The sequence below is a fragment of the Myotis lucifugus genome, unplaced genomic scaffold, assembly GCF_000147115.1.
Source record: "Myotis lucifugus unplaced genomic scaffold, Myoluc2.0 scaffold_24, whole genome shotgun sequence".
In the NCBI taxonomy this organism is placed as follows: Eukaryota; Metazoa; Chordata; class Mammalia; order Chiroptera; family Vespertilionidae; genus Myotis; species Myotis lucifugus.
The window spans coordinates 10,623,268-10,646,458 of NW_005871072.1; the positions used below are offsets into that span (position 1 = coordinate 10,623,268).

The 23,191-nt window shown below is 37.3% G+C and overlaps 1 protein-coding gene across 1 annotated transcript in view; it reads right to left on the minus strand.

Moving 5' to 3' along the window:
• The window catches only part of LMO7 (LIM domain 7), a 211,480-nt gene that overhangs the window by 128,526 nt on the left and 59,763 nt on the right, over positions 1 to 23,191 (minus strand). Inside the window, 1 exon segment of the mRNA XM_014453518.2 lies at positions 12,162 to 12,232. Coding sequence (XP_014309004.1) covers positions 12,162 to 12,232 — 71 coding nt within the window.

Here is a 23,191-nt window from a genome sequence, read left to right on the forward strand (position 1 = left end):
TGTCTGAATGTAAACAGATCCCTATTTTAAAAGTTAATCCAACGCGATATACTATCCTGTCATATTTAAAGGGTGCAGTGGGAACTCATCCTCATAGCCAACTAGTTCTTATGGGTAACTCATTCAAGTCCATGATTGATTGCTTTGTTACCATAGCAAAATGACTGAATGAAAAATTAAATTAAATGTACCAGAACTCCCCAAAATAACCTGAAAGTTACCTCAAACTCTAACACTGAACAAATTTAAACTGCTATGACAATCTACAAAGATATATGTCTCCACGCTCTAGAATACCAAAATAGAACACAGCTTTGATGACTACAACGTGGAGTACACTTTTTGGTTCTAAATCTAGATTATTGTGAATTCTATTTTTTTGTGGTTCACTAGTACAGTGCCAGGCCACAGAGAAATTTAATACTAAAAGAATGCTTTTCTATTAGTTCTAGCGTGGTTAATTAATCATTAATTACTGCCATAAAGCAGTAACTTGAAACAGTGACTTTCCATCCACAAAAAATAAATAAAAATTATTTATTCTGTAACTGAGCTCCACTAGGAAAGCAAAGGAGAAAAAAAATCAAACATTATTAATTCACTGGTCTCCTCTCCACAATGAACGACAGAAAAAAAAAAAATCTGACACTTGTGGAATGTCACTTGTTCAACATTCCAGAGATTTATATACACACTTGAGTGTGCTAAAAATAAAAAAGACAAAAGTCTCAATTTAATGACCTTCAGAATGTCGTTCAACTGGATTCAAAAGGGTGGATTATGAAGACTTAGTCTGGTGAACAAAAGATGTTTTTCTGTTTTCATAGTTTCTTAACACAAAGATCTTTAGAAAATTTAATAAAACCATCTCCTCGAATTTAAGCATTTTCTATAAGTGTTAACTCCTTGATTCCTAATTTCTTATTTATTCACTAAAAGCCGTGTGGGAAGGAAGGCTTTCTCTTTGCATGGCCACTTTAGTTTTCCTTAATGACTAGCTAAGAGGCTAGACAAGAATTGAACAGGCTTATAAGAAATGAGAGTTCCAAATTAACTATTCTAGCTGTTCCTTATTAACCAGGTATTTCTAAATTCTATTAAAGGTGGCATACTTACAATGCATAGAAGAAGTAACAACTGAAACATTACTAATAGGAACATATTCTGGCACAATATAAGTCAAGAAACCTGTGGCAGTTGACCCCTAGCTTGGCAGTGACTTTCCAACAGTTAACTTGGATCTTAAAATATAACCTTCCATTGACATTAAATGTTGAAGACCAATATGAGACAGGGCAACGTAGAGAGAAAATGTCAGGGAAGGCTAACATTCCTGGTCCTTGTTAGAGGAAGAGTGTCATACATCCCGCCTCCACCCATTTGAGTCACTGGGGACTTTGTCCAGATCATTCCACTTACCTGTTTACTTCACTGATTAGTTTTGTATTACAGTGTTAGTAATATCAAGAGCACTTTTTAAAAAGACAGTTTCTGGGATGGATAATACCCTCAATTAAGTCAGCCAGAGGAAGTAAGGGACTGAGGTAAAGAAAACAGCCGGATAAATATTGTCTCCCTGTAATGAGTTGACTCATCCCTCATCAGAAGGTTCCAGAGCTATTACTTAGAAAAAACAAATGCACAGTGGACTGGAGCCCCTCTCCACTCCTGAGCCTCCTAGAACAGGTACAAACTCAGAAATAACCATGGGGACAAACCAACACTCTGGATAATATACAAAACAACCCTCTAAAAAGTGTATCACTAGAGAAAAAGGCTGTTTTATCTGTCAACTGTTAAAACGACATCAGTCCTAAGCACTGGGATATGGAGAAAAAATGCAGTTTGGGCAAATACTGACCATCCATAAACAATTATTTTCATATACAATTAAAGGAAGACCTTCTAGGAAGAAAAATAGGTTTCAGAAAATTTAAATTTCTGTGACATTTAAATATATCTAAAGGAATGGGGCATAGTCTTATGTCAAATAAAATACAAGTATCATGCAAGAGAAATACTGTTCTCTTTTACAAATAAAACTTCTTTGTATAGTAAGTGTTCTTCAATTATATATGTTTCTAAAGGCAATACTGACTTCAGGTGACTGGCTCTATTCATGAATGAGCTAACATGACAACCTCCCAGATTCCTCTGAGCACAAGGGACCAGTTCCTCCTCTTGCATCCCCATATCCCATCCCTCTAACCCCATGTAACATTACACAGCACCTTGGCAAGCCTTCTCTCAGGCCATGGCAGGAACCTGGTGCTGTGCTCTGACAGCCCTCAAAGGTCTGCTATTGGGTGAGATTAAAACCAGAACAGAAAATGCTGAGTCATTTGGTACCCCCCACGGTAGATTGCTCTCACAATTCGGCCTGCAAACCTCTCCTTCAGCTCATCGTTCCAGTTGTAGCCTACTTCCTTTTCCTCTCTTCCCCAAAACACTCCTCCAAGGGAGTTCAGTTGCACAACAACAGATGCGAGAAAGGGGCTCTGTTCCAAACCCTTGTCGCCGGTGAATGTGACATGACCTGTAATGAAACTCAGAAGTGAGACTCAGAACTGCCCTTGAAGCTCAATGTGATGTCCAGCTCAGTTATAGGTTTTTATCAGAATTTGATGCTCGGTCTGTTAGTCTCCGGAAATTAGTTTCAAATGCCAAACCTCACTTCCCCTCTTATCAGGAAGCTCCTCAGCAGAAGTGCAAAATGTAGGGACATCTTTTGACTTCCTATTTCCAAAGATTTTCCAAATGCACCAGAGAGACTGACATCAAAGAGCACATCAATCCACTGAGAGTGAACTTTTAAACTATAAATTATTTGGTTAGTCATTCACACATACATTCCTAATATCTTTCTGTCAGCCATGTTTTTTAAATATATATACCCCCACAGTAGTCAAACTTTTCCTATTGGTAACTAAAATTTTTAAAGATATAACTAAGAGATTACCCATTTCCTTACAATATTCGTTTTACCCATTATTTGACATTTTCTCATTTGCCCAGTTTTCTTCTAGATGCCAACTTTGCTCAACAAGCATTTGAATGCTTCCAAAAGATTCTAGACAGTGATCAGCCACAGAGCAGCCAGACAGTGATGGTGCTATGCACACACAGGACTATTCTCCCAATGCAAACAGCACCTCCTAGCACCGAGCAAGCTACCTGGCATTTAGCAGGTGCTTTAAAAATACTGGCTAAAGTCCACTAACTTTAAATGCAGAATTTTTTCTGTTAATAATTCAAAACCTCTATCTTCTTTATAGAAATAACTTTACTAAAAACCTTACCGTTGGTTTCATTCAAATGCTAGAAATGATTTTTTGCTTCTCCCAACAAGGACACCTCATTTTTCTGTTGGCAGACAGGGGAACTTCAGTGTTCTCTCCTAATTGTCAAATGTTGATCAAGAGAGTAAACTCTTTATCAGATATATTAACTGGACTGGTTATCTTTTTTTTATCATGTAAACTGCTTTTTACTTTATTATATTGTCCACAGAAATAATATACATCTATAGCATAAATTTTCGTGACCTGCGTATAGTCCCTTCTGTGGATGAATCAGAATGTACATTAAAATGTCCTATAACTGTTGGACTGATTATCTTAAATTCCTTACTAAGATTTTAAGTTAATTACTTCCAGCTAAATTTTTAAGCTGTAATATTTTTAAAATAATATTGTTGGGGGAGGCCCTGGCTGGTGTGACTCAGTTGGCAGGAGCATCATCCCATGCACCAAAAGGTAGCAGGCCCTGGTTAGAGTGTTGGTCCTCAGACCAAAGGGTCACGGGTTTGATTCCCAGTCAAGGGCACAGATCCCCCTCGATGTTTCTTTCTCTCTCCCTCTCTCTCTTTTCTTCCCATTCTCCCTTCCTTCCTCCTTTTACCTGGAATTAATAAAAAAAAATAATAACAACAACAACATTGTGGGTAGAGATGGAAGATGAATGAAAGATAAATGGTGAAGGGAAAAAATAATAAAATAACAGTAGTTAGTGATCACATTCCCATGGATAAAGTAACAAGCAGATTAATTTTAAATTTCAAAGTGTAAAAGCATTCAGTATACATATTTATGATAATTTTTAAGACAAGTAGTAAAATTAATTGAAGTTCAATTGGTAGAATTCCTGTGGTAGTAATTCTGGATACTGCTGGATTACTTAGCACACAAATACATAGTTACTACATGCTAAAATGGGAAAACGGGCGAAACAGCACCAAGTCAGTACCAATAAAATTTATAATCATCACTTTATTATGACTGCACTTCCTTATCTTGCCTCACTGTTATGCCTGAAGCATCCATCCTGTAGTGAATCCAGCAAAACTTTAGGCATCTTACAGCAGGTTTCCTATTTCGAGCAACCTCAATAGTTAAAGTACTAATGGATCTTGCTGAATAGCCAGAAATTTCCCAATACATAACAATAATAAAGGGCATCTAGCAGAGGGGCTCAGACTCCTGTCCTGATTCTGCTTTTTACTGTTAAGTAACATCACATCGCTAAATTCCTCTCCATCCCTTCATGGAAACGAGAGTGGCATGTCATTCCCTTATAGTTAGACTCAGGTTCTCTCCAATTTTTGCCACTGTCAAAATGTGCTGTTTTTTTAATATATATTTTTTTTATTATTTCAAAGAGGAAGGGAGGGAGAGAGAGAAAGAGAGTGTTTGAATGATGAGAAAGAATTATTGATTGGCTGCCTCCTGCACGTCCCATGCTGGGGATCGAGGAATTGAACCGTGACCTCCTGGTTCATAGGTCGACACTCAACCACTGAGCCACGCCAGTCGGGCAAAAATGCTTTGATGTATGTTTGTATGTATATCTTTATCCATGCTCCTCACCATTTCTTTATTTTTATTTAAGTATAGTTGGCATACGATATTATATTAGTTTCGGGTGTACAATTCAGTGATTTGACATTTTTAGACCTTAAATGTGATTACCCCAGTAATTCTAGTAATGATCTGTCACGGTGCAGACTTATCACAATATTACTGACTACTTTTACCATTTCTTATATTTTATTTCTAGAGATAAAATCATCAGTGTTCAGTTCTTGATAATTCTTAGGAAAGGGATTTGGCAATATTAATCAACTTGCTTTTGCACCCCGGGGCAGCATTCCTCCACCCACTTCCTGGCATGATATAGCAGCGACACTTCACACTTTCAATAGCAGTAACACTGTTTCCCTCTACCTGTCAGCCACCTACTTACTGCACGACCTTCCATGGTGCTGCAGCTTTTATAACCACCACTCTTAAGGGAGGTAAAAATTTTCACCAATTTTACATATTACATTTTACATATTTAGGTTGTTTTTAATATATGAAAATGCTTTATACATATCTTTTCCCCATTTTGTAGTCTTTTCTTAGATTCCCAAAAGAACAATTATTGGGAAGTCTTGTCATTTTTATAATAAATAAATATAGGTTTATATTAATAAATAAATTAGTTATTTATTAATGTACCAGCTTATATTCAATTGGTCATTCTGAGAATATTACAGAATATGTTGCCTCGATATAACCAATATTTTATAACAGATTTTAAATTATTTGCTAGTTTCAATTAAAAAATAGTATCTGCAGAGAACAGACTAACAGCTGTCAGAGGGGAGAGGGGTCAGGGAGCTGTATGAAAAAGGTGAAGGGATTAAGCAGTACGAATTGGTAGATGCAGAATAGCCACAGAGATACAGATTGCAGTATGGAGAATATAGGCAATAATGTTGAGATAATGGGGTATGGGGCCAGGTAGTACTTGGGGCAGAGGGAGGATTAGAATGCATGGTTTTCTGGCCACTTTGCTATACATCTGAAACTGATGCTGAATGGTACTGAATGTAAACTGTGGTTAAAAAATAAAATAAATAAAAATAAATAGTATCTGGTTCTAGCATAATCTATAATAATAAAAGCATAATATGCTAATTAGACCGGATGTCTTTCCAGACAACCTTCTGGGTGAAGCCGGGACTGCAAGGGAACCCCGGGTCTCGGGTGCCTGCTGGCAGCCTGAGGGAAGCCCGAGTCCCGGGTCCCAGAGGGAAGCCGGTGCCGGCAGCAGGGGAAAGAAGGCCTACTCTTGCACAAATTTCATGCAGCAGGCCTCTAGTCTATATAATAAAAGGGTAATATGCTAATTAGACCGGATGTCCTTTTTCCAGACAAAGCCGCAGCAGACGGGGGCTGTAGCAGAGGCCCCCGGCCAAGGCGGCAGCAGGCGGGGGCCAAGGCCTTTGCACAAATTTCATGCATCAGGCCTCTAGTTCTTAATAATAAATGTGAAGAATTTACTGTTTATTTCCAGTAGTATTTTATTTGTGAATTATTTGGTCTTATCCTTTGCTCACTTGTCTACTGAAATTTTGAAATGTGTATCTTACCAATTTCTTTGAACTCTGGATGATCTTTAAGTCATTTTTGTTTAAAATATTTTCTTCAGAATGTTATTTGCCAGAATATATATATATATATAGATATTATATATTTATATATTCAAATCTATTTTTCCTATTCCTTCTAAACTTAGATTTTTAAACTGCCTCCAAACATTTTTAACTCTTCAATTATATTTTTCAGCTCATTAATTTAATTTAGACTATATTCTGATATAAGGTGAGTTTTAAAATTAATTCTTACCCAATTATTTATCCCAATACAATGCACTGAATGTTTCATCTCTTCTCCATTTTCTCATATCTTTTATCACAAACTCTTATGTAAAATAATGTATTTCTGGACCTTGCTCTCACATTCATATGTACATTTATAAAGCAACTCATAATTATTAAATACTGTGTTTTGTTGTGCTTTATCATATGTTCTAATATTAGATTAGACTCATTCCACAAAAATTTTATTTTTAGAATTTTTCTTATTCTCATTTGTCTATTATTCTACATAAATGTTAATTCTTTTTCAAAGAAAATTTGACATTTTATATAGATATTAGATTGAAACTATAAATTAATTTTTATATCTATTACCTTATACAGAAATGCAGTTTATTATTCTATTTCTTAAATCTTGTAACTAACCATTTTTCCTACATATAAAAACAAAAGCCCAATATGTTTCTCTAAAGTAAACAATGTCCTAAACTTTATCACTTGGTAAACTTTATCAACTTGATATAATACTTTTTTTAATGATGTTCTGCTATATATTACTTTTATCCAGCTAATATTCTGATTAGTGTTACTATATAAAAATTCTAGAGACTAAGTTTCATATAAGGCAATTACTCTACTTTTAATTTGTGATACAGTCTATTTCTCCTTTTTACAGTATTCATTCCCCTTATTTAATTTCTTTCTCATTGCACTGAACAGAATCCCCATACTTTCATCATTTTACGGCCAACACAGTGTTATCCACATGTTCACATGAGACATCAAAAACCTACTTCAATAACTTTCTGCCGATCAACTTTAATATAAATTATTAATATCACATAAACTGAGTACATCCATTTCTACCTTTTATTTTTAGTACACCATCATTCTCATCTATTTCTCAGAGGCCCCATCACTGAAATCTTGTAAGTTCTCCTTTTGGTAACTTACATTTAGGGTGAGAAAGCCCTGTAGACGGTACATGCAGGTTCATAAAACATACATAAGCTTTCTACCTTCAAGTTTGAGGCCACAATATACAAGACTTCTACAAAATTGGCAATGAGCCTGTACAGTGCGATTGCCTTAGCAGAAGTAATTTTTAAAATTAATGTTTTCCAGTCACCTTCAACTTTTATACTACTCTTTTTTGAATGATGTTCTTGCTACATATAGATATAAAATTATGGGGGCAGAGGGAAGATGGACCATGAAGCTGAACAAGAAAGCATACAGATGTTAACCATAAAATACTACCATGAAATAAAAAGCAGTTTAAATTTTTTAATTATCTATATGAAATTGAACACTTGTATCTTTGTTTATGTACTGCTAGGTTATCAAATAATATGGAAACATCAAAGTTTATATTACTTTAAGAAAAAATAGTTTTTATTACTTAAATTTCAATGGCTGTCATATGAATCAGGGCCAATATTTATGCTGGAGAGCCATATGGAAGCAACTGTTCTCAGGAAATTCAAAGCCAGAAAGAGCTCTAATAAAAAGCCCACAAAGACATACAGCTTACAATATTTACCATTAATTTAAAAGTCTGGGCTTTTAATATCTGGCTTCTGAGCAACTGATTTTGCTTTCCTTGTAGGCATTATAACTCGGGTAGCTGTGATCAAACAGAGGAATGCCTGCTAACAGGCCAACCAGGTAAGTTTTCTTCAGTTTCGGATTTATACAGAATAGTCACCTGGACTTTTTTTCCAACACTACACCTTTTAGATTAATATTATCTCCATTAACCAATGGCTATACATGTGACTCACAATTAAGAGAAAGATTATTTGAATACAAATATCACACAGTGTCCCACAGAAACTACAATTGCTGATTATCGCAGCTGAATGTTTATTTACGTGCCTTTTGAAAACCATTCATTTGAAGAATACTAGGTACTAAACAGATTGATTAGACTTATATGGTAATGCACCATACCTCAAATTGGTGTTATTTCAATTAGGAAACAATCTAAGAATGAGCTTTTGGAAGTTGTGAATTAAAGTGACTTTTTTTCATTTTTATTTAATTTATTGGGGTGGTATTGGTTAACAAAATTGTACAGTTTACAGGTGCATAATTCCACAACACATCATCTGTATACTGTATTGTGTGTTCACCACCCCAAGTCAAGTCTCCTTCCATGACCATTTATCGCCCCTAAACCCTCCTCCACCTTTCCCACTCACCCTACCCCAGCAATCACCACACTGTTGTCTGTCTATGAGTTGTTGCTCTTTTTTTTCTTTTTTCCTCATTCCCTCCACCACAAACCTCAGCCCTCCAAACAACCCCACCCCCAGCTGTCAGCCTGCTCTATATCTGAGTCTGTCTCTGTGTTGCCTGTTAGTTCATTTTGTTCCTTAGATTCCACATATGAGTGAAATCACATGGTACTTGTCTTTCTCTGACTGGCTTATCACTTAACATAATGCTCTCCCGGTCAAAAGCCATTATGTCTCTAAACATTCATCAGAATGTTTGCTGTGATCATTAAGGTAGAACTTATATATTTATTCTAAAAATACTGCTTGTGGTCAAAATAGTTTTTCATCAACTGAATATTCTCACTAGAAATAGGTTGGATATAGTTTTCAGAAATCACCCCAAGTCACTCAGACCCCAGGCTGGTGCCTAAATTGCATTTTAAATAATAAAAAAAAATAGCGTCACTATCAAGTATGTTTAATGACATAGTTATGGAAGCAATGCCCCAAATGGGGGGAATTCTCTAAAAAATATTTTGAATAATAGTTCATCACTGGAAGTATATAACCACAAAGTGACTTCTTTGAAAACATTACCTATTTGGACTATATGCTGTCATATGTCTGAAAACAATTCCATAACTCATAGGCACACTTCCTACATAAACTTGCCTAACTCCTATCCTGTCTTGTGGGGCTTACAATTGACATCAAAGTTATTTGGCTGTGAACCACTAAATAGTCTATACCAGCGATTTTCAATGTCGGTGTGCCACAATAATTTTTAAAACATACAATACCTGACTTTTTAGTCAGGGGCACTGACCTCTTTTCCCTTAGATTGTCAAATGAGAAAATGACAAAAGCCAACACAACAATAGCCGTACAGTGTGAATGAATCAAAATTATACTTATTTTTTGGTCAGGTTGGCAAAAGTATTTTTTTGTTGTCCTGCAGAATTTTAGTGATTAGTATATGTGTGCCATGAAATGAAAAAGGTTGAAAATCACTAGTCTATACTCATAGCAAATTAGTTTTCAGATCACATGCATCTTTCTAACAATCATTTTTGTCCTTTCATGTTCTGAACACAATAGAACACATCCCATATAATAAAGAGGTGATATGCAAATTGACCATCACTCCAACACAAGATGGCCGCCCCCCTGTGGTCAAAGATGGCCGCCCCCATGTGGACACAAGATAGCTGCCACAAGAAGGCCAGCTGGGGAGGGCAGTTGTGGGCAATCAGGCCAGCAGGGAAGGGCAGTTGGGGGCAACCAGGCCTGCAGGGGAGGGCAGTGAGGGGCAACCAAGGCCTGCAGGAGAGGGCAGTTAGGGGTGACCAGGCCATGAGGGAAGGGCAGTTGGGGGTACCAGGCCTGCGGGCGAGGGCAGTTAGGGGGGGTGACCAGGCCTGCAGGGCAGTTGGTAGGCACAAGGCCTGCAGGTCAGAGTAGTTGGGAGGGTGGGGGTGACCAGGCCAGCAGGGGAGATCAGTTGGGAGTGACCAGGCCTGCAGGGGAGGGCAGTTGGGGGTGACAAGGCCAGCAGGGGAGGGCAGTTAGGGGCAATCGGGCTGGCAGGGGAGCAGATAGGCGTCAATTAGGCTGGCAGGGGAGTGGTTAGGGGGTTATTAGGCTGGCAGGCAGAAGTAGTTAGGGGCAATTAGGCAGGCAGGCAGGTGAGTGGTTGGGAGCCAGCAGTCCTGGATTGTGAGAGGGGTCCCAGATTGGAGAGGGAGCAGGCTGGGCTGAGGGACACACACAACCCCATGCATGATTTTTGTGCACCGGGACTCTAGTTTAAATCATATAGTTTTCAAATCCAAATAAAGTAATTTCCTATCTGTGACCAATGGGGCTGACCATATCACCTACTAAAATTAGTTTAACACTATTTGGCAACAATTCAGAATGTGACATCAGAAGAGGTTCAGATGCATCCCTGAAACTTTCCAGTGGCCCTTCTTCATGTCCTACAACATATCACCTGGAACCACATGAAAGTGACATTTCTATAGGTCACAGATAGTTGAATAGCAAAAACTTGATATGGCTTAATTTAATAATATTGCTCTAAAGAAGTTCAAACACCCATCAACAGAGCTGATAAAATCAGATTGTTATCTACATGTCGACCAACCTATGTATCTCTACACAGTTTGATAGTTTACAAAAACCTATTAAGGTCCATATATCATATGGAACTTTGCAACCCTGTAAAGTAGGCAGATTAGATATCCTGACCTCCACTTTACAGGTGAGAAAATAAGGCTCGGATGTTAAGTTACTTGCTCAAATGTCCAAAAGTAATGGAGCAAGGAATCAAACCTACACCCTTTGACTTCTTCTGTTTGCTGCAAACAACCTTCCTTTAGAAGAATAATCAAAATCATCTAAGTGAAAACACATACACTCCCAATGCTTATTTGTGGACAGATTCCATCAATACCTATGCAGTAAGTGTCTACATTGAAATACTTAAATGCTTTCAAAGCTGCGAGTACATACTCAAGTACATTCTTATAATTTATTGACTCACTTCTGCAACCTGTACCCTCACACGTTCATCCTTACATCTCATAGGCCGAACTGCCCCTTACCCCCAAAGGTCACATACCAAGCTAACTGTACTACACATCCATTGAGGAACAAACCATTACACTAAACACACAGTGTAGGCCTCATACCATCAATCGTGGCACAAGACTACTTTACTTAAAGACAACCAAAGCCTAGGATGTGATTCTCAATATCTGTTAATTAAATGAATGGCCCATGACTCAAATTGATTGTGGTGATGTAATTACTCCACTTACAGCTTAGAAGAAACATTTGCTACTGCCTAGATTTGTTCTACAATCATCACTATTTATGGATAAAAAAGTTTTATACAAACTTCTAATACAGGCAATTACATACATTAAAATAATCTGAGTAAGTGACAGCTGGTACAATGTAATAAGGCTTTCTCCTCAACCACCCACCCCTACTGGCCCATCAAGCAATAATAGAATCTTTCTTGTTTACTAATTTAAAATAATATATATTTCACCAATGCTATCTTTAGATACAGAGAGTGATAACCCCTTCTTACTGTCTGGAACTATGGGGTGTCGATTTGCAGGGATCAAATCTCACTTGTTACCAAGAAAACATATCTGTGACTATTGTAGCTAGCCATGGAGAAGGGAGTGAAAGTAGACATACTTCATACTTCATAACATGCACACACACACACACACACACATACCTTTGCTTTTAAATTGTTTGTAAATGCTGTATATACTTACTCACACAACAGAACACCATTCTCTAGAGAGGCTCGAAAATCCTTTGTTTCAAAATTCTTCTCTGTTACTGCCTGAAAGACAGATTTGGGTATTAATTTTCTTTTAACCAGGAATAAGACACAAGTCAAATTCAGATTAAGTGATATGCATCTAATATTATCATTGAAGGATGTGCATATATCAAAAGCTGTTCCACAAAAGAAATTATATGAGGTTCCATGTTACAAAGAGAGAGGTTAACCACTTTAGTATGAAAAAATATAAACAGAAAAAAAAACCACAATGAGCATTTTCTGTAATGTAACCATTTTATGGATAATAAAAGTTGGAAGCTAAATTTTGAACATATTTTGTATTTAAAAATCTATGGGTGATCTATTTTACTAAAAGTAAATAAACTTGAAACACCAACTATATATGCACATAATTAATTTCAATTCCACCCTTAAATTCCTCACATTTCATTACAAAGATAAATAGCAAAGGGCCTGACTCTCCTTAAATGTATTCATGAAATGGTCTGTGTAAAGAGCTATTTACTAAAACATACGAGGGAGAAGACTGTTAAATCCTAAACTGAGAGACAAAAGATAGAGAGGGTAGACGGTAAGAATTTCAAGCAGACGATTCCCCACTTAAGACTCTTATATATGAGCAGGCCACCTAAGGTTACCACCATCAATGTTCTTAGTAAAACTGCTGTGAAAATCTCTCCAGATTCTGTCTCTTGAGGATAGGGGAGATGGGAGGGAAGGGAGTTCCACAGGGGAAGCAGTAGCAGAGAAAACAGTGGGGGGGAAACTGCTCCAAGAACAACTCTTGGGCCTGGATCCCCAGCTAAGGGTGTGGGCAAGAGAACCACCATCTGCTAGCAGGAGTCCTTGTTCCACCTGCCACTTCAGGAAGAAATATAATCTTGGGGATTGTTTTGGGAAGTAATTCATCTCAAATCCTAGGTGAGCCACAGTGCCCCTCTGTTCTTATTCACCACTGCTAGCTTTACTGTCCACCTAGAATCCCTATTATGTCTTCTGCATCTTTTCCACAATGCCCAACATAGCTCTAAGCTAGACATACTACCTGTTAACTGACAAAACAATGGGTAATTTTAGAATTAAAGTTAGTTTCTCACGAGATGGTTCTATAAATATGGACAGAAGCCAAGGCTAGAAGGTGACACACGGAAAAGCAGGAGCATCCTGTATATGGCGGGAGATTCTTCCCTCAAGAAGTTCACAGCCGCATAAGTAAAAGACAAAGTTTAAAAGCACAGTAAATGCAAACAGAATGGTATGTTTGGGGGGAGATAACCTTGAGTGGCCCATGGATTATCTCAGGTAATCTGTGTAGCACAAACTCTTATTTTCCCCAAATAGATCCAATACAAACTCAAGATGAGTATTGATCCCAACTAGTGAAAACATAGTGATATCTAATTTTTTGGGGAACTCCTACCCAAAGCCAAAAAAGCATAAAAGGGCCCAGGAACATCAAAGTCCATTTTCTCTAGTCATAGGAAAGCCACTGAGAGCCACCAATACTTAATTGTCCTACTGTGAAACGATCTAGCAATTATTTTTCCAAATCAATGTAGATTAGAAGCAGTGGTTTAGAAGACAAAAAGAGCTATGTCCTACAAACACATGGAGAGCAGTAAAGAGTAAGTCAACAACACTGAATGGTCCAATCCAGAGGGCAGAGTGTAGCAAGTGACAAAATGGAAAGAGAAAGGGCTCAACTCAGGCAAAAGTATATTCAAACCCCACTTTCATTACCTAATAGCTGTGTGATCTTAAGCAAGTTAAATAACCTCTCTGAACTCCAGTCTACTGATCTGAAACAAGGAAAATATCACCTACTTATTAGCTTGTAAAGATCAGGATACTGTGCAATCAAATAGCTGAGGGTAGTTAACTGCAGTATATGCTTAACCTCATTACATGTATTGACCTTCAAGGTAACACTCTGACAACACACTCCAATAATTAACCCTCAAAGGAATACCTCTGTACCATATAATCAGAATATTAATTAAATAGAAATAATGGAATTTACAGAGCTATTCAGAAAACCCAACTATCCAGAAAGTTTCATTTTCCCCAAAAAAACTCTAGAAAGTCAAAGCCATAGTAGATTTAGACCACCCTCCTCAAGATATCAAAATATTAACGTACTCTTGTACATTTATACTTACCAAATCTAAATAATTATGCTATAATACCAGACCAATTTATACTGTTTATAAAGAAGACTATAAAAAGTAAAAAAGATTTTTAAATAATAGCCTATATTGTGAGTTCATGGGAATCTGGCATGTTCTGTACAATAGTAAAGGTTATATAAAATGATACCACAATTCTAGAAGGCAATTTGTGATATGTATCTGAAGTATTGAATATGCTTCTTCCAGACATATTATGTCCAGATCTAGGAATGTACACCATGACAACAAGAGAACAAGACATAAGAAGGACTGCTTCACAGCACTGAGTATAATAGCAACAATTACAAACTGCCTGAATGCCCAACAATAAGACGCTGATTACATTATGATATAACTGTAAAACAGAAGTTTGCATGAAATTTAAGCTCATGTTATGAAAGTAGATTTACTTGTAAAGAACCCTTTATATATTAATTATAAAGCAATTCACTAAATAATACATGAGCAGGATCCCAATTACTATAACTCTATAAGTATGCATTATATAAATAAATATTAAATAATTATTTCTAAGTGGTAGAATTATAGCTAATATCAATGTTTATTTTTTATTATTAACATTCTGTAACAACCACAGGTGCTTCCTGTGTCATAGATATACAATTAATATTTTTTAAAACAACATGCAAGAGAGGTCAGAATCCATCAGATTTAGGTCAATTTTCTGTGTCTCTTATATCTAAAGGATAAAAATCCACTAGACTACCTTCTGTGTCCTGGAAACTGTAAAAATTATAGAGATCTATAAAGGATCTCAAAATATAGTGAAGACAGTTTGCTCCAAAAAAATTAAATCATGCTTTAAAATGTGAACCCATCTTTATTTTAAGAAGAATTCAAAATACTGAACGAAATTTAAGAATTTTCAAAGAACAAGTGTTTGTCTAGTAGTCCTAACCTAACAATTACTCACTGCGTTTTCAATAATTCTGAGCCTTACTCATTAGAATGTTATTTGAGGTGTGACACATTTTATGTAATGAGGTGAGTCACAGGAACTCTAGACCACGTGTTTCCCACTTGAGTTATCAAAAGTCAACACCAACCGGAGTAATCACTATGTAGTCAAGAGCCACACCTTGCCTTCTATAAAAACTTGGCTATTAAAAAAAAAAACTTGGCTATTTTCCTCTTCCTTGTCCCTTTCTATAGTTTTTAATGCAATTAAGTAAAATCATTACCACCTGAGACGTACATCAGATGAGACCTGCGATTCAATCCTGAACACATCTTACTCTACAGACTTTTTTTTTCCCAGAGAGGAAGGGAGAAGGAGAGAGATAGAAACATAAATGATGAGAGAGAATCATTGATCGGCTGCCTCCTGCACACCCCACATTGGGGATCGAGCCTGCAACCCGAGCATGTGCCGTGACCAGGAATCAAGCCGTGACCTCCTGGTTCATAGGTCGATGCTCAACCACTGAGCCACGCCAGTTGGGCTACGAACTTCTGATAAGTCACTGCTCCATCCCCTACTTTTAAAGGGAAAGAAATATTTGCCCAACCCACTTCACATTACACAAATGATATGTGAAAATATTTGACCCTTTCAAAAAAAGAAGATGAAGAAGACTACACACTATAGTCAGGGCTACTGCTTCTTCCAGCCATGCAGCCCTGGGTGCTGATGAGTCGTCCTGTTGGAAAGAAAGCTAAGAAACGTACAGGGCCAAGGACTCTTCCTGGGAAGCTGTAATTACTCTCCCAAGCATATTAAGGGTGGAGCAGCGTGCGGAAAACACACCTTACACAATCACGGCTGCCAAACCTGTCCTACCGCCTGTAGGCTCTGGAGAAGCCCTTGATACGAAGCTTTTAAAGGGCATATTTTGTGAAAGAAAATATCAGCTACATAAATATATAGGCAATAAGTGCCAAGACCACAAATTTCAAAATAGCCATTGCTTCTCCTATGAGAAGTATTAATTTAGTAAACAAATGGGAATTAGCATCACACCCTTTTTTGTTTATGGTTTTATTTTAATCCTCTCGCTGGATGAGATTTCCCACCAATATAAGCAGCAAGTTTCTCTAAAGCTGCATCTCTCAGTTCCAATTCTGACCACATAATCAACATGATTTAAATCCCAGACATTCTGGGAACATCTCGAAGACCACTTCATACCAGACGGGTTATCAGCAAAACACCCACTAATGCAAGTCAGCAGGCACTCATCTTGTTTAAATTTTTCAATTCCTGTTAAGCAGTCATTTTAAAGACATCTAGAATCCCAAAAGCACTCTCTACCATATTTTTGTGGGAATCACAGTGCAAAACCAGTGCCCATTTGAACTGTTTCAAAAGAGAAGAGATGTTTGGCGACAAAAACTAGGCTACAAGCTTCCAAGGGGCTCAAAGTTGGTTCCAAATTAAGTTACTTATTGATTGATCAGCTACTGGACCATGATATTTAAGACACATGCATACCATCATCATCTTGCCTATCATGTATTTCAACATAAATAATGCAACACAAAACAAACACGAAGAACATTTACCATCAGAAGCCACTATGGAACACAGGTACCCCTTCATGAAACAATTCCCCAAAACTGGCTCTGCCTTAATTTTCCATTCAACATGTCAGCATTTACTAGGTGTACCAGTTAATAATGTGGATTTTTTTCAATAGATGGCGTTACACATCTGTTGATATATATGCGATTTGATATGTATGCTATTTTGTTGTATTGACAGCAAGCTTCAAAACTTCATGTCAAATTTGCTGAAGGTGCTAACATCATAGATATTTTTATGCTTAAAAATGTCGAATTTCGTGCCAAAAAAAAAAAAAAAGAGCATTTGCGGGAAGTTTTAATTCATTACTTTATTTTGAAGAAAAAGTTATCATATACTTCAGGAAGCTTATGGTGAACATGCTCCCTCTCATGATATTTGTGAAAGCTGGTTTAAACGCTTTAAAAGTGATGATTTCAATGTGAAAGACAAAGAACGCCCAGGTCAACCAAAAAAGTTTGAAGACCAATAATTACAAGCATTACTAGTATTGGATAAAGATGAGTGTCAAACTCAAAAACAACTTGCAGAAAGATTAAACGTTGCTCAGCAAACAATTTCCGATCATTTACAAGCAATGGGAAAGATTTTAAAGGAAGGAAAATGGGTGCCACATCAACTGAATGAAAGACAAATGGAAAACCGAAAAGTCATCAGTAAAATGTTGCTTCAATGGCATGAGAGAAAGTCTTTTTTTGCATCGAATTGTGACTGGCGATGAAAAGTGGATTTATTTTGAGAATCCCAGATGCATAAAAACATGGGTTGATCCAGGTCAACCACCAACATCAACTGCAAGGCCAAATCGATTCAGAAAGAAGACAATGCTCTGCATTTGGTGGGATCAGGAAGGTGTGGTGTATTATGAGCTTCTAAAACCAAGTGAAACCATTAATACTGATCGCTACCGACAACAAATAATCAATTGGAACCACGCTTTGATCATAAAACGACCAGAAAGTGCCAGAAGACATGGCAGAGTAATTTTGCTTCATGATGACGCACCATCACACACTTCAAAACCAGTTAAAGACACATTAAAAGATCTTGCCTGGGAAGTATTAACCCACCCGCCGTATTCACCAGGCCTTGCTCCTTCAGATTACCACTTGTTCCCATCGATGGCACACGCACTTCCTGAGCAGCACTTCAAAACATACGAAGAAGTGGAAAATTGGGTCTCTGAATGGTTTGCCTCAAAACAAGAAAAGTTCTATTGGGACGGTATCCACAAATTACCTGAAAGATGGGGAAATGTGTAGCTAGCAATGGACATTACTTTGAATAAAGCACTTTTGACGTTTCTCTTGAAATTATCAGGTTTTCTTTGATTACAAAATCCGCCATTATTAACCGGTAGTAAATGAAAGAGGCATTGTTTCTGCAGCGAGGAGCCCCAGGCCAGCACACTTCAAGATGCTGGGTCTTTTCAGGCAGTCTCTAAAACTGGCAATGAATTTAAAATACCCCTTTCTCCTTTCCTCCATTAAACCTCATTTTTGAAGCAACCATTATATGATCACTATGATTCCACAAAACAGAACCAGTTTTTACAGTGAATTCCGTGAAACGTCTCTATCACTATTTATGCTGCAATATCTCTGACAGATCTCCTTGAGCACTCATGCCAAAAACTTACAAATGCAAGGATTATGGCACACAGTCAAAAATACCAGGTAAAAACTAAACATAATTTAAATAGAACAAATGTCTACCTCCTAGCTCTTTCCTTTCCCAGAGTGAAATTATTGAAAAAGTCATTCATGATGGTAGAGAAGCCAGTTCCTCCCACAGGAGTGGGCTAAAAATAAAACTAAAAAAAGGAAGTTGTCTCGGCCAGTATGGCTCAGTGGTTGAGCATCAACCTTAGAATCAGAAGGTCAAGGTTTAATGCCCAGTCAAGGCATATGCCTGGGTTGCAGGTTTGACCCCCAATGTGGGGCATGCAGGAGACAGCTAATCAATGATTCTCTCTCATCATTTATGTTTCTATCTCTCTCTCTCTCTCCCTCTTCCTTCTTCTCAGAAATCAATAACAATATATTTATTTTTTTTAAAGGAACTTGGAGTCAGAAAAGCTAAAACAAAAGTATCAGACTCCTTCCTTGGGTAATAGACACAAAGTCTCCCAACTTCTCCAGGCCTCAGTTTCCTCAACTATAAAACAGGAACCCAGATTATGACAACCAACACTTACTCTTTACTTGTGCAGAATCTATCTTAATCTTCATAGCAACCCCATGTGGTAGGAGCTCTTACCCATTTATACAGGAGGAAACTGAATTGCAATACAGTTGCTTGAGCTAAGACCATGTCAGTAACTACTAGTAGCTCCCTACATACAAGTATTGAGCATCAAATGAAAATGTCTGTGAAAGCACAGAGTGAACTCTACAATGAAATTAGCAACCTACCTCCCTATGCTCTGGGCATCTGAGTCTACACTGCTTACTCTGGGTGGGCAGGACATTTTACCCAACTTCTCATGGGCTGAAATGTGGTTTACACATACTAATCATTATGTTAAATCTAATTACTCTTCCTATGAACATTTGCACTACAAATATCTAACCAAGGGAACACAAAACTAAAATAAAGACAAAAATGATGGTTAAATTTCAGGGGTAAGAGGGGAGGGAGGATTGATTGTGTTCTGATGGAAGAACCTCCCTCAGTTCCGAAATCACTTTATCAAAGTAGCCTTATACTGCACAGGAGTGAACTCATCCTAGCTTTGTCCATAGCTCAACAACAAAAACAGACAAGAGTTTGTGGAAACATGTTACTCTAGTTATACACCTTTTTGAAAGGGAATATTCTTAGACAAAATCTTTAAAGTTAAGAGCTTGTCACTACTATTGATTTCTACATGCAAGTTTTTCCAGGCTAAGGAATATGCTAAAATTCAACTTTCCTTTTAAGTAATCTGTCCTACTTTTATAGAAGATATTAAGGAAGTATTCATTTATTCATTCATTCCAAAATAATGTAATGAAAATTGCTATGCCCGTACCTGGTATGATATTTGGCAACTGGAATATAAAAAGATGTAACAATACTTAAAAATTCCTCTTTAAAAGTCTAATCCTGTTTTGAAATGTTTGGTCAAAATGGCATTTTAAGCCTAAGCATCTCTCAAAAATATGGTTAACCCTCTCAATTATAGCATGTTCTTGGTTACCTTATAATCAGCAAATTAGTGTATAATCAGCAAATAACATTGCTCTAAGTGGCAGAATTCTCAAGTCACTGGCCTCTCTTAAAATTTGGCATTGTACTACATAATACCCCAGAGTACACCAGGACTATGTTTGCCAATACTAATATCACTTGATAGCTAAACCAAAGCCAACTCACAGATTCCAAGATAGTGGTCATCAGAATTGCACAGATCGCTGAATTCTAAATGGAATCCCAAAAGTCTCACAGTGGTGGACAATCTAAACATTCTTCCTGCACCACCACCCCCCTTCCAGCACCACTGAGCCCTTCATCTCAATGTCTAGTGTAAATTACATCTCCCACTTCACCTTCTCTTGGGAAGGGCATGCAAGTCCTTACACAGCCAGGAAGGAAAAACAAAGAGCAAAATGCAAAGCTCTCAGTTGTATACCTGGATAATTATAATCCAACTGTCTTTATAAACATTCAAAATTCTCACTCAATCATCATTAGCTCAAATGTCAACCACACTCAGATTTGAGGGAGGGGACACACACACACACACACACACACACACACACACACATACACACACACACACAAAACAGAGTTTAAACATAAGTTCTGGTCCAGAAGTGGCCACTTCCCTATACCATTACCAACTTCTAGCTTCCAGTCTCAAATTATTTTTGCTAAACCACAATTATTAATAAGCCAGGAATGAAAAACAACTGGAAAGAACTAAATAAAACGAAGGCTATAATGTACGTGCCAGGTTTCATCTAGACATGAAATCCAAGACAACCTGAGCCCTATTGGAAGCTAGTTAAGTTCACTGAAAACATCACACTCAAAAATGTGCTCAAGTGTTAAGCTACACTTTGTTCGGCTAACAATCACAAAAACTACTTATACAGGGTGAAATCTAATGCACATTTATAGACAATAAATACGGGTTCATACTCCAGCGTATGCTGTTGCAGACAACAGGGAAAATATTCCAAGGGAAAACAGTGTAACAAAGGCCTAATCTGGGCGTAAATTATTATTTTTTTCTAGATCAAGAAGTTTTTAAATAACTAGCACACAAGGCACACAGAGATGTGAACACCCATTATCAGGATATTTTAAATATAGTTCAAATGCTTAACATAATCATGGGTTCTCAAGAGTCAAGAGGTGTCATTGTTTTTTGCAGAAATGTCTCACACAGATTAGCAAGTCTCAACAATTACCTGCTTATCTCTGTGTGAATTACTGTGGGAGTCATCACTATGGGAAACATTCATTTTGGGAAGCAGTATATCTATATTACAAGTGAGAGCCACTACTTATTTTACATGAACTTCAAATTGATAGTTACAACCCTGATACCTCAGATATGCTTAACCCTCCAGTCTAAGTTTGGTATTAAGGAATGAAGTTGAGGCAACCTATAACACAGGAGTGCCCTAAATGATTCTTGATGGATTTCTACTGCAAGCTGACAATGCAGTCCTGTTGATAACCACTCATCAGCCTTCCTTCCATTCAACAATGAATTTCTAGGTAGCAACGAAGAGTTACAATTCTAATCTTAGGTATATAACCGAGAGAAATATACCAAGAGAATGTTCATAGCAGCATTACTCATATTAATCAAAAAATAAAAACAACCCAAAGTTCATCCACTGATAAACAAAATGTGGTATAACTATACAATGGAATACCATTCAGACATAAAATGGAAATAATAATACATGCTACAACATGGATGAACCTTGAAAACATGAGGCTAAGTGAAAGAAGCCTGACACAGAAGACCACATATTATATAATTCCATTTATGTGAAATGCCCAGAATAGGCAAATCTGTAGAAACAGAAGGCAGATTTAAGCTTTCCAGGGGTTAGGGAAAGGAAAGAATGGGGAGTGACTGCTAATGGCTATAGTGTTTCTTTTGAGGTGATGAAAATGTTTTGAAATTAGACAGCAGTGATGGTTGCACAACTATGTGAATATACTAAAACCAATGAATTGTACACTTCAAAAGAGTGAATTAAGTGGTATGTGAATCATATCTCAATAAACATGTTCTAAAAACCTCAATGAATTGTAAACTTAGAATTGTATGCATTTTTTAAAATATATATTTTATTGATTCTTTACAGAGAGGAAGGGAGAGGGATAGAGAGTTAGAAACATCAATGAGAGAGAAACATCGATCAGCTGCTTCCTGCACACTCCCCACTGGGTATGTGCCCGCAACCAAGGTACATGCCCTTGACCGGAATCAAACCTGGGACCCCTGAGTCTGCAGGCCGAAGCTCTATCCATTGAGCCAAACCGGTTAGAGCAGAATTGTATGCATTTTATTCAAATTCAATACAGATGCCTTTTAAAAGCCACAAAAGGCCTGCAATCGCATCTCATACCCGATACAGAAAAGAAGTTCAATATAAGTTAAGCTATTAAAGTAATTTCTGTACTCGATGTGCCTACCCCCCTAAAAAGTTATACATCATTTTATAGGGATTGGTCTAAATTTGGCAAATGGAATTTCCAGCCCCTCTACCTCACACACAGAAAGTCTTACTATTAAATTATAGTATTTCTTTTATATATTTGCATCTATGTTTGTTTTAAATGTGTCATCTTTGCATCATATCTAAATAATTCCACAACACTAAGTTTTCTAAAGTGTATTTATGGCCTTTTTTCAAAATCACTTTCCTTAAATGGTTTCAAAGCAGAAAACACACTTCAAGTGTAATAAAGCGGGTCCTGGGAGACAGGCTAACAACACCTCCACATTAACTCCTGCTGTAAATTAACTGCAGTCCCTACAGCCGAACGGTTAAGAAATCAGTTTTCCTAAAACAACTTAGTATAACAAACTTTCTAATTTTGAGACATAAAAACACAGATATGCGTGTTCTCGCGATAACAGGGGAAGGACTCTGCCCATTGAATGAATGAGTTTATTTTCCCCCAAATAAATATTGGTGGCCTTCAGAAAGTCCGCCTGACCTCGCTCAAGCAGTGTTGATGGCTCCTTCTGCCCCCCTGCACCTTCTACTCTTGTCTACCCATGACGTTCCCATCACTGTATGGCAAACGTGTATTCTCCTTCCTGGCTACCCT